The sequence below is a fragment of the Hemiscyllium ocellatum genome, chromosome 11 (genome assembly GCF_020745735.1).
Source record: "Hemiscyllium ocellatum isolate sHemOce1 chromosome 11, sHemOce1.pat.X.cur, whole genome shotgun sequence".
NCBI lineage: Eukaryota > Metazoa > Chordata > Chondrichthyes > Orectolobiformes > Hemiscylliidae > Hemiscyllium > Hemiscyllium ocellatum.
In genome coordinates, this window is record NC_083411.1 from 1,887,595 (window position 1) to 1,900,633 (window position 13,039).

Genomic DNA, 13,039 nt, shown 5'->3' on the forward strand with positions numbered 1-13,039 from the left:
CCAGGGCAGAAATGTTTATCATGAGGTGGCATAATTTTAAAATGATTGGAGGAAGGTTTAGGGAAATTGTCAGAGAGTGGTGGGTGTATGGAATGCACTGCCAGCGGTGGTAGTAGAGTCAGAGACATTAAGGACATTTAAGTGATTCTTGGATAGGCACATGGAAGATAGTACAATGAAGGGTGTGTAGGTTAGTCTGATCTTAAAAGTAGGATAATAGGTCGGCACAAATACAATGGCCAAGGGGCCTGTCCTGTATGGTTTTATATTCTACCTGTTTCTTATCTATATACTTGTCTGAATGTCTTCTAAATGTTAGGATTGTACCTGCATTTACCTTTATTTGACAATTCATTCCACATATGAATCATGCCAGTGGGGGAAAACGTTTCCCCTCAGGACCCTTTTAAATCTTTCTTCTCTCACTATAAAGTTATGACCTCTAGTTTTGAACTCCCCTACCCTAAGGAAAAGGCCTTTGTTATCCACCTTATCTCTGCCCTTCATGATTTAATAAACCTTAATCAGATCATCCCTCAATCTCCTAAACTTCAGGGAAAATAGTCCCTGCTTATCCAGCCTCTCCTAATCCAAAACCTCCAGTCTGGTCTTTTTCCTAGGGTGGGTGAGTTGAATACTGGAGGGCATAGGTTTAAGGAGAAAGGGGAAAGATTTTAAAAGAATCGAGGGATAACGTTTTCACACAGAAGGTGGCTGGATTCTTGGTAAGCAGGGGATGAAAGGTTGTTGGTGTAGGTAACAATATGAATGAGTCAAGATTAGAGTGGTACTGGAAAAGCACAGGTCAGGCAACATCCGAGGAACAGGAAAATCAATGTTTCGGGATGAGGCCTCTATTCCTGATGAAGGGCTTTTGCCTGAAACGTCGATTTTCCTGCTCCTCGGATGCTGCCTGACCTGCTATGCTTTTCCAGCACCACTCTGATCTTGACTCTGAGATCCACCATCTGCAGTACCCACTTCTGCCTAGCCTTATGAATGAGACGACAATAAAGATCAGCCATGATCGGATTAACTGGCAGGAAATCTCAAGGGGCCAAATGACCTAATCATGTTACAAATTCATGTCACCACTTGTGTATGTAACTTGGCTAAATAAATACTTAAGAAAAACATTGAATTTAAGGGGGTAGAGATCAACAACTACCAATATTTATAATGCTTCCCAAGGTGCCTCCCATGACATAATCAAGTATGAAACAGAGCCATGTCAGGAGATGTTTTTGTCCTCTGAATTAACTTGTATAAAAATCTGGGTCTTCAAGAAGGAAAGCAAGGTTCTAGCTGAGATGTTCAGTGAAAGTATTCATGAGTTTGGGGTTGAAACATCTGAAGGCATGGCCACTCATTGTGAAGCTATTAAGATTGTATATTCACAAAAGATCAGATAATGCCAATTTTAAAATTAGGATATTGCTTGGCCTGACTGGGAGACAACGTGGATCAGTGAATGTAGCGGTGCGAGGGGAATGGGTCTTAAGCTGCAGAGAACAGGGTTTTGGATGTACCGTGCTTAAAATGTTGGAGACCAGCTGGGAATGTGTTGGAATAGTGAAGGAGAGAGGTAATGAAAATATGGATGACAAAATTCATGGACAGCATGACAGGAGAAAATCCAAAAATCCAGAAGAGCACTTAAGGTTAAAGCATTCTACTGGCATATAAATAAAGCAAAAGGCCAAGTTGGGTTGGGAATCAGTCAATCAATCAAGGATAATATCACAGGCAGTGACAGCAAAATGGCAGAAATCTGACAATTACTTTGCTTCAGTATTTACAAGAGAGCCAGATCAAACTAACATTACAATGAAAGAGGAGATTGCAAATAATATTTAACAATAAAAGGATAAATAGTAATAAGACTTAAAAGGGATGAATGTTCTTCCCAGGATGGATTCCATCAGGCATTTTAAAAGAATTTAAAGAATAAAAAAAGCAAAGACACTGATACACTTATTGAATAACCCAGCCAGAAAAAAAGAGTGTAAATGTGGGGTCCTTAATCTGGCTTTTCACAAATCAGACTGGTCTAAGAAAACAGTTTATGCATGGCCATTTATAAGTAAGTCTGAACAAATAAGTAAAGTAACTAACCTGCTTATTGGGCAAGGTTTTGCATTGGTACAACTAACTGTCAGCTTCATATGCTGGTCCTTTCTTCCACTTTGAGCACCCAAATGACTCTTCAGCCACCCAATCCAGTTCAGCCTGATCACCTTGACTCAAGGACAACACTTTCTGAAATTTGATGCAGGTACCATCTTGAAGTAGCCAGCTTTGATGCACTTTATCTGTACAATATCAAATGGATAACTAATATCACATCTGTTTTAAAATGGCTGCACATTCACATAAGAGCTATACTACCAAATCCAAAGGATTTAGCAAATGATCCAAAAATGAGTTTAAATCACATTACAGTGGTTGGGGAATTTAAATTCAATTAGTTAAACAGATCTGGAATACAGAGCTAACATCAGGAATGGTAACCATTAAATTACCAAATCATTGTTTAAAAACCAATCTGATTCAGGAAAGGAAAGGAAATCAATCACACTGCTATGGTGTGGCCTATAAATACTTCCAGACACAAACCAATATCATTCACTGTTAATTGCTCCAAGAAATCACCTTGCCAGCCATTCAGATGTTTTCAATGATGCTGCTTATCATCACCTCCTCAAGGACAAATAATGATGATCCACTAAATTCTAAACACATGGTAAGGTGGAGCACAAATGAGGAACATACAAAGAGGAACAAGAGTACAGCACTTGGCCTGTTCTGCCATTCAATAAGATCATGGCTGATCTGATTTTAATCATAATTCTCCATTCCTGCTTATCCTTGATAACATTTCATCTCCTTAGTCCTCAAGAATCTGTCTCCCTCTGCCATAAAAATGTGTAAAGATTCTACAATCAACTGCCTTTTGAGGAAGGGAACTGCAAAACCTCACAGCCCTCTAAGAAAGAAAAAAATTCCTCATTCTGTTTTAAATGGGCCTCCCCTTATTTTAAAATTATGATCTCTGGTTCTAGATTCTCCCACAAGAGGAAACATCTGTTCCACATCCACCTGGCTAACTCGCCTCGGGATAAGAACAAAGAAAACTACAGCACAGGAACAGACCCTTCGGCCCTCCAAGTCTGTACTGATCCAGATGCTCTTTGTAAACCTGACGCCTATTTTCTAAGTGACTGTATCCATCTGCTCCCTGCCCATTCATGTATCTGTCTAGATACATCTTAAATGATGCTATTATGCCCGCCTATACCCCCTCCGCTGGCAATGTGTTCCAGGCCCCCACCTCCCTCTGCATAAAGAACTTGCCCTCTCACTTTGAACTTGAGGCCCCTAGTAATTGAGTCCCCCACTCTTGGAAAAAACTTCTTGCTATCCACCCTATCTATACCTCTCATGATTTTGTAGACCTCAATCAGGTCCTCCCTCAACCTCCATCTTTCTAATGAAAATAATCTTAATCTTCTCAACCTCTCTTCATAGCTAATGCCCTCTATACCAGGCAACATCCTGGTAAACCTCCTCTGCACCCTCTCCAAAGCATCCACATCCTTTTGGTAATGTGGCAACCAGAACTGTACATAGTATTCCAAATGTGGCCGAACTGGTCTTATACAACTGTAACATGACCTACCAACTCTTGTACTGATGAAGGAAAGAATGCCATATGCCTTCTTGACCACTCTACTGATCTACGTTGTCACCTTCAGGGTACAATGGGCCTGAACATCTAGATCTCTCTGCACATCAATTTTCACCGGGGCTTTTCCATTTTCCATATAATTTGTTCTTGAATTGGATCTTCCAAAATGAATCTCATCGAATTTTCCCGGATTGAACCCCATCTGCCACTTCTCTGCCTAACTCTCCAAACTATCTGTATTCTGCTGTATTCTGTGACAATCCCCTTCACTATCTGCTACTCCACCAATCTTAGTGTCATCTGCAAACTTGCTAATCAGACCAACTATACCTTCCTCCAGATCATTTATGTATATCACAAACAACAGTGGTCCCAGCACGGATCCCTGTGGGACACCACTGGTCACAGGCCTCTATTTTGAGAAGCTCCCTTCCACCACTATTCTCTGTCTCCTGTTGCCCAGCTAGTTCTCTATCCATCTAGCTAGAACACCCTGGACCCCCATGCAACTACACCTTCTCCATCAGCCCAGCATGGGGTACCTTATCAAATGCCTCACTGAAGATCATGTATATGACATCTACCACCCTTCCTCATCAATCAACTTTGTCACTTAGTCATATAGTAATACAGGACAAAAGTGAGGACTGCAGATTCTGGAAACCAGAGTTTAAACCAGAGTGGTGCTGGAAAAGCACAGCAGGTCAGGCAGCATCCAAGAGCAGGAAAATTGACGTTTCGGGCAAAAAGCCCTTCATTCATTCCTGATGAAGGGCTTTTGCCTGAAACGTTGATTTTGCTGCTCCTCGGATGCTGCCTGGCCTGCTGAGCTTTTCCAGCACCACTCTGATCTAAGCACATAGAGTAATACAGATGTACAGAACAGAAGCAGACCCTTCAGTCCAACCTGTCCATGCTGACCCGATCTAGTCCCACCTGCCAGCACCCGGCCCATATCCCTCCAAACCTTTCCTATTCATACACCCATCCAAATGCCTTTTAAATGTTGCAATTGTACCAGCCTCCACCACTTCCTCTGGCAGCTCATTCCATACATGCACTACCCTCTGCATGAAAAAGTTGCCCCTTAGGTCTCTTGCACATGCACTACCCCCCCTTAGGTCTCTTTTATATCTTTCCTCTCTTATCCCAAACCTACGCCCTCGAGTTCTGGATTCCCCCACCCCAGGGAAAATACTTATCTATTTCTCCTATCTATGCCCCTCATGATTTTATCAACCACTTTAAGGTGGCTCCTCAGCCTCCAACGCTTCAGAGAAAACAGCCCCAGCCTATTCAACCTGTTCCTATAGCTCAAATCCTCCAAATCTGGCAACATCCTTGTAAATCTTTTCTGGAACCCTTTAAAGTTTCACAACATCCTTCCAATAGGGAGGAGACCAGAATTGCATGTAATATTCCAATAGTGGCCTAACCAATGGCCACAACATGACCAATAAAGGAAAACATACCAAATGCCTTCTTCAATTCCTCAAAGAATTCCATTAAGTTGGTGAGACATGACCTTCCCTGCACAAAATCACGTTGCCTATCACTAATAAGCCCATTTTCTTCCAGTGGGAATAGATCCTATTCCTCAGTATCTTCTCCAGCAGCTTCCCTACCACTGACTGGATTATCCCTGCTACCCTTCTTAAACAAGGGGACAACATTTGCAATTTTCCAGTCATTGGGGACCTCACCCGTGTTCAAGGATGCTGCAGCTGTTAAGACTCCAGTTATTTCCTCTCTTGCTTCCCTCAGTAACCGGGGATAAATTCCATCCGAACTTGGGAACTTGTCCACGTTAATGCTTTTTGGAATATCCAACACTTCTTCCCTCCTTATGCCAACTTGACCTAGAGTAATCAAACATCTATCCTTAACCTCAACATCCGTCCTGTCCCTCTCCTCAGTGAACACCAATGCAAAGTACTCATGAAGAATCTCTCCCATTTTCTCTGATGCAACGCATATCTTTCCTTCTTTGTCCTTCATTAACCTCTTCTCCTTATACATGAATAAAAGACAAGTTTTGAGAAGATTTGTAGTACAGGTTGAGTTTCTAGATGTAGGTTTGTTCGCTGAGCTGGAAGGTTCATTTTCAGACGTTTCGTCACCATACTAGGTAATGTCTTCAGTGAGCCACTGAATGAAGCACTGGTGGTGTAACCTGCTTTCTATTTACAGCAGAACTTCAGTTATCTGAATGCGATGGATGGGCACTATTTTGTTTGGATAATTGATTATTCGGTTAATTGATTCAATGCCTTTCCTCTGGGGCTCGGAGTTTTCTGTTAAGTCCACTTCAGGACACAAGGCAGCAGCACACCGCACTGAGACCCTGACCCCCAGTTCACCCCCAATCCCGTTCAACAATGCCCCTGTCCACCTCCAAGCCCCGGCCCCTGTCCACCCTGTTGCCTGCTCCCTCCCCAACCCTGTCCACCTCCACCCCCATCCCCCTTACCCAGTCCAACACTGCCCCCAGTCAACACCCTAACCCTGTCCAACACCGCCTTGTCCGCCTCCACACCCAACCCCATGCCCTCCACCTGCCTCCAACTCTGCCCAACACCTTCCCCGTCCAGCCCCAGTCCCCCCACCCCCAATCCCACCCCCAACCCACAAACCCCGTCCAACACCACCCCCACCCCATACCACACCCAATACTGCCCACTGCCCCCCACCACCCATGCCCCCCCGCCTCCCCCAACCCTGTCCAATACTCTCCCCCACCGACTGTAGCCGATCGTCCTCCATCCATGTCCAACACCATCCCTCCATCCCCTCTCTGGGGCAGCTGGACTGGACACCAACAATAAGACTGCTGCTGCTGCTGCCTTTTGGGGAGGATTGAGTCTCTAAATTGTGAGTAAATATATACGCACACATCCTTGTACAGGATAATGATTATCTGGGGAAGGGAGGTTTAGGGTACACGCCTGTGTGGAACTCCAGGGAAAGTATGTGAAGAGAGGGAGAGGGCAGGTGGTCAGTCATTTTGAGATGGTGCCTGGGATCCCATTGGTGTCCAGAGCTGTTCTCGGCAGCATTTCAATAAGCCGAGTTCACTTTTAATCACTGTAAACAAAGGAGACGATCAGTATTGGAAACACGTCTTTGATATAATGTTAAAATTGGAACCTCGAGATCTCCTTCGGATAATCTGATATTCAGATAATTGAGGTTCTTCTGTATATTTTTGAATTTCCATGGGTTGGTGATGTCATTTCCTGTGGTGACATCATTTCCAACGGTGATGCCTTTACCTGTTCTTTTTCTCATGGGGTGGTAAATGGGGTGCAAGTCAATGTGTTTGTTGGATAGAATTCCGGTTGGAAAGCCATGCTTCTAGGAATTTTCATGTGTGTCTCTGTTTGACTTGTCCTAGGATGGATAGGTTGTCCTAATCGAAGTGGTGTCCTTCGTCATCCGTATGTAAGGATACGAGTGAGAGAGGGTCATGTCGTTTTGTGGCTAGTTGATGTTCATGTGTCCTGGTGGCTAGATTTCTGCCTGTTTGTCCAATGTAGAAAAAAAAACTCGCCACCAAGATACATGAACATCTACTAGCCACAAAACGACATGACCCTCTCTGGAATTGTGATCACTATTCCCAAAGTAATCTCCTACTGAAACTTCAACCACCTGGCCAGGCTCATTCCCCAACACCAGGTCCAGTATGGACTATTCTCAAGTTGAACTATTTACATACTGCTTGAGAAAGCCCTCCTGAATGCTCCTTACAAATTCTGCTCTATCTAGACCTCTAACACTAAGTGAATCCCAGTCAACATTGGGAAAATGAAAATCTCCTATCATCACCACCCTGTTGGTCCCACATCTCTCCATAATCTGTTCACATATTTGTACCTCTGTGTCACAATCACTGTTGGGAGACCTGTAATACAGCCCCAACATTTGATTTACAAAGGTTTACAAGGCTGGTGCCAGGGTTGGAGGATTTGAGCTATAGGGAGGGGCTGAATAGGCTGGGGCTGTTTTCCTAGCGTGTAGAGGCTGAGAGGTGACCTCATAGGGGTTTATAACATCTTGAGGGGCATGGACAAGGTAAATAGACAGTCTCTTCCCAGGGGGGAGTCTAGTACTAGAGGGCATTGGGTTAGGGTGAGAGGGGAAAGATATAAAAGGGACCTAAGGGACAATGTTTTCATGCAATGGGTGGTGCGTGTACGGAATTCAAAGTTTGTGAGAAGATTTGTAGCTCGGGTGTTCATTGTTGTGGTTCTGACGCCAAGCTGGGAATTTGTGTTACAGACGTTTCGTCCCCTGTCTAGGTGACATCGTCAGTGCTTGGGAGCCTCCTGTGAAGCACTTCTGTGATGTTTCCTCCGGCATTTATAGTGGTTTGTCTCTGTCGCTTCCGGTTGTCAGTTCCAGCTGTCTGTTGTAGTGGTCGGTATATTGGGTCCAGGTCGGTGTGCTTATTGATTGAATCTGTGGATGAATGCCATGCCTCTAGGAATTCCCTGGCTGTTCTCTGTTTGGCTTGCCCTATAATAGTAGTGTTGTCCCAGTCGAACTCATGTTGCTTGTCATCTGTGTGTGTGGCTACTAAGGATAGCTGGTCGCGTCGTTTCGTGGCTAGTTGGTGTTCATGGATGCGAATCTTTAGCTGTCTTCCTGTTTCTCCTATGTAGTGTTTTGTGCAGTCCTTGCATGGGATTTTGTACACTACATTGGTTTTGCTCATGCTGGGTATCGGGTCCTTCGTTTTGGTGAGTTGTTTTCTGAGAATGGCTGTTGGTTTGTGTGCTGTTATGAGTCCCAGTGGTCGCAGTAGTCTGGCTGTCAGTTCAGAAATGCTCTTGATGTATGGTAGTGTGGCTAGTCCTTTGGGTTGCGGCATGTCCTCGTTCCGTTGTGTTTCCCTTAGGCATCTGTTGATGAAATTGCGCAGGTATCCGTTTTTGGCGAATACATTGTATAGGTGTTCTTCTTCCTCTTTTTGCGGTTCTGGTGTGCTGCAGTGTGTTGTAGCCCTTTTGAACAGTGTCTTGATGCAACTTCTTTTGTGTGTGTTGGGGTGGTTGCTTTCGTAGTTCAGGACTTGGTCTGTGTGTGTGGCTTTCCTGTATAGCTTTGTGGTGAATTCTCTGTTTGGTGTTCTCTGTACCATCACATCTAGGAATGGGTGTTGGTTGTCCTTTTCTTCCTCTCTAATTAATCGGATTCCTGTGAGTGTGGCGTTGATGATCCGGTGTGTGTTCTCTATTTCTGTGTTTTTACTAATTACAAAGGTGTCATCCACATATCTGACCCAGAGTTTGGGTTGAATTTGTGGTAAGCCTGTTTGTTCTAATCTTTGCATTACCGCTTCTGCTATGAGTCCAGAGATGGGTGAGCCCATGTGTGTGCCACTGATTTGTTCATATATTTGGTTGTTGAATGTGAAGTGTGTCGTGCGGCACAGGTCCAGTAGTTTGAGTATGCCGTCTTTGTTGATAGAATTGGTCTGCTCCCAGTTCTTTTTGCCAGTGCAGAAACGTCAATTACTAGGGTACACAGGTTTAAGGTAATGGGGGAAAGTTTAAAGGAGATGGGAGAGGCAGGTTTTTTACACAGATGGTGGTAAGTACCTGGAATGCACTGCCAGAGGAGGTGATGGAGGTGGATGCAATAGCAACATCTACGAAGAATCTTGGCAGATATATGAATAGGCAGGTAGTAGAGGGGTATTGACTGTGTAGAGGCAAAAGGTTTTTAATTTAGAAAGGCTTTAGGTGTTGGCACAGGCATGGTATGCTGAAGGGCTTGTTCCTGTGCTGTACTATTCATTGGTCGGAAACACTTGCTGAGGAATCGACTTGTCACAGAAACCTGGTGCCATGGAAACCAATGGCCATAGGTCAGTTGTCAGGAACCTTGATCGTAAGGCACCTCAGTTGACAGGGAGCTTGGTAACCAGTGAACCATGTTGATGAAAAGCTTTGTTGCCAAGGTGCTTAACCTGGTTACTAGGGCACAAGTTGCGAATGAACTCAGTTGCCGGTGAGTTTGGTTACCATGGGGCCAGTTTGCTGGGAAACCCAGCTCTCTCTAGAACTTGTTACCAGAAAGTTCAGTTGCTAGGGAGGCTGGTTGAAGTAACTGTTGCCATGGAGGTCGATTGTCACGGTTGCTTGGCAACCCTGTTGCCATGGAGCCTAGTTACCATGTATTGTGGTTGCTAGGGAGGCCAGTTGCCATGAGACCAGTTTTCTTGGGCCTCCAGCTGTCAGGAACTTCAGTTTCCAGAGATCCTGGTTGCCCGGAAACCTTGTTGCTAGGGAGACTTGTTACTAAGGCGTCCTGTTGCCATTGAGCTCGATTGCCAGGGAGCCTGTTGCCATGGCCCCCGGTTACTAGGGAACCCTGTTGCCATGGCGCTCGTTGCCAAGGGAGGCGGGTCATCGTGCCGTGTCGTGTCGTGCCGCACCCACACCCACAAGGCCTCGCGCTCTCAGCCCCGCTCCCACTCAATGGCGACTCCGGCGGTTCAGAAAGGCCCAGGCCCCGGCCGAGGCGGGCCCAGTCCCCGGCTCGGGGAGCCCGCCCCGCTGCTGTTCCTCACCGCCATCCTGCTGCAACTAGCGCCTTCAGCCGCCTTCTACCTTCCGGGACTAGCGCCTGTCAGCTTCTGTCAGAAAGGGGAGGAGACCGAGACGTGTAAGGTAAGCGAGGCCGGGGCTGGGGCCTTCCCCCTGGGGCCGGGGCCGGGGCCTTCCCCCTGGGGCCGGGGCCGGGGCCGGGGCCGGGGCCTCCACCTCCACCTGGGGCTGGGGCTGGGGCTGGGGCCGGGGCCGGGGCCTCCACCTGGGGCTGGGGCCGGAGGCCCGGCCAGAGCTGGGGGCTTGAGTTGAAGGTTTGGGGCCGGGGTTGGAGCTGAAGGGCCGGGGGCCTGGGGTTGGTTGAGCTGGGGCCGGAAGCCTGGTCGTGGCCTCGGCTTGGGGCTGCACCGGGCCATTATTTCCCGCACTCTCCAATCGGAGGCAGCGGCAGAGGGAGGGAGAGGGAGAGGGAGGGGAGGCCTTGTTCCCTCCGCCCGGAGCCGCTGACTGTGAAAGCTGCAGAGCCGGAGCCATCCTGACTTACTGCTCGGAGCAAACAGGCGGCCACCCGGGCTTCAGCTTCTGGCTGCTGGGGGTGGGGGTAGTCCTGTCTGTCTGGGAGGGGGAGAGAAGGAGGAAGGGGAGAGGTGCTCTCTCCCCTTGTGTGAGGAGGGGCTGTGGGTGGTCTTATCTCTGTCAGAGTGTGGATGGGTGGGGGCGAGAGAAGGGGGAAAGGGAGAGAGATGTTCTGTTATTTTTGTGTGAGGAGTCGCTGGTGATCGTGTTTGTGGATGGGGACGGGGTGGTTTTGTGCTCAGAATTCTCTGGATGGAGACCAAGATAAAGCAGCAACTTAGCTCTGGAGCAGAAGTTCAGGAGTCAGAAAAGTTGGTGAGTCCATTTGGAGAAAGATGACCAAACATGGATGTTGGAAATAAAGATCCAACAGCCTCAATCTGGCCACAGTTATAGCATCCCAGAGTGTCTCAGCATGGAAGCAGAGCCTTAGGTCCATATCCACCATGATAAACCATAGACCAGTCCTACTTGTCTGCGCTTGGCCTATAATGCATCAGACCTTTTTGTGTTCACGTACTTATCCAAATGTACTTTGAACGTAGTGACTGTGTCTACATCCACTCTGGCAGTTCATTCCACACAAACTATTCTCTGTAAGAGAAAGTTGGCTGTCATGTCCTTTTTAAATGTTTGCCGCCTCACCTTAAAAAATATGCCCTTGAGTTTAGCTCTCCATCACCTGAGGGAAAAGATTGTTGTCATTCACTATCTATGCTCATGATTTTATACTCCTCCAATAAGGTCTTGAAGAAATTGATTAAAAATAGAGGAAATAAAATTTCATGAGTGAATAACTTTGAGACCTAAACTGGGAGAATCTTATACTAAGTCAGAAGAACATTGGTGACATCACAGGGTAGCAGTGTAGGAGAAAGAAGAATAGCCATTGTAGGAGATGGAAACGTGTGCGCAAATCTACAAAGTAGGAACTGAAAAAACGTTAAAAGGGATGGCATCAAAAAAGGTGATAAGCAGGTTTACTATAACATCTCTTCTTGGGAAAAAGTATGTTTACTCTAAGATGTAACGGATCATTTATAAATATACGATCAAGCAGAGTCAGTATGGCTCCAGGAAGGGGAAATCATGCTTGAAAATTTTACAAGAATTCAGAGAGGATGACTGGAGTGTTGGAAGTCGAGTTGTTATAGAAGTTCATAATGTAATGAGGGGTATAGATACAGTTACTGGTAATTGTCTTCCCCTAGGAGAGGGATTTCGAGACCGGAGGCACATTTTTAAGGCGAGAAGAACAATTTAAGAAAGACATGGGCAAATATTTTTAGACACAGGGTGGTTCATGTGGAATGAACTTCTTGAAGTGGTGGATATGGGTACAATTACAATGTTTTGCTATAAATTGTGTTAGGATTGAGCCTTCCACTATCACCTGATGAAAGAGCATCGCTCCAAAAGCTAGTGTACTTCCAATTAAACCTATTGGACTATAACCTGGTGTTATGATTTTTAACAATGTTTAAAAGACGTTTGGATATGTATATGAAGAGGAAGGGTTTGTAGCAATTTCGGCCAGGAGTAGACAGGTGGGATGAGTTTAGTTTGGGATTATGTTCAATTTGGACTGGTTGGACTGAAGGGTCTGTTTCCTGTTGTATGTCTCTGGCTGTGTGGTAAGCATGGTAAGGGGAGACAGTGTAAGTAACATTTGGATTTTGAGAAGGCATTTGGTAAGGTGCACAAAATAGCTGAATTAAAATCATAACCCATCTCCTTCGAGGTGGTGTTTTAGTATGGATACAGGATTGGCTAATAGAAGGCAGAGTTGAGTTGGAGGAGTGGTTTTCGTGTGACACAGATCAGTGCTGTGCCCAGTCATTTATAATCTCTTTTTTTCTGGAAGAGGAAACTGATTATACTGTAGCCAAGTTTGTGGATGACCCAAAAATATGTGGGAAGGCAGGTATGATAGATTGTTTGCAGAGGGATATAAGTCAGTCAAGTGAGTGGGCTGAATCCTCGCGGATGGAATATATGTGAGAAAATGAGGTTATGCACTTTGACAGGAAGGATACAGGTGCTGAATATTGTTTAAATGGAGAAAGATTGCAGACATGTGGATTCGTGAGTTCTTATCCAAATTCACTGGGCTATAGGAAAGGCGAAGGACATGGAACATAAATGTTGAAACTATACAAGGCACCAGACAGAACTCAGTTGGAATACTGTGAGCAGTTTTGATCCTCTTATTGAAGGAAAC

The 13,039-nt window shown here is 45.6% G+C and overlaps 1 protein-coding gene across 1 annotated transcript in view; it reads left to right on the forward strand.

Annotated features, from left to right (window-relative positions):
- The first annotated feature begins 10,125 nt into the window (after positions 1–10,125).
- Positions 10,126–13,039, forward strand: part of LOC132820350 (transmembrane 9 superfamily member 2-like) — a 120,439-nt gene continuing 117,525 nt past the window's right edge. Inside the window, exon 1 of the mRNA XM_060832387.1 lies at positions 10,126–10,365. Within this exon, the coding sequence (XP_060688370.1) occupies positions 10,174–10,365 (192 nt within the window). The 5' untranslated portion in view covers positions 10,126–10,173. The remainder of the gene's footprint in view (positions 10,366–13,039) is intronic.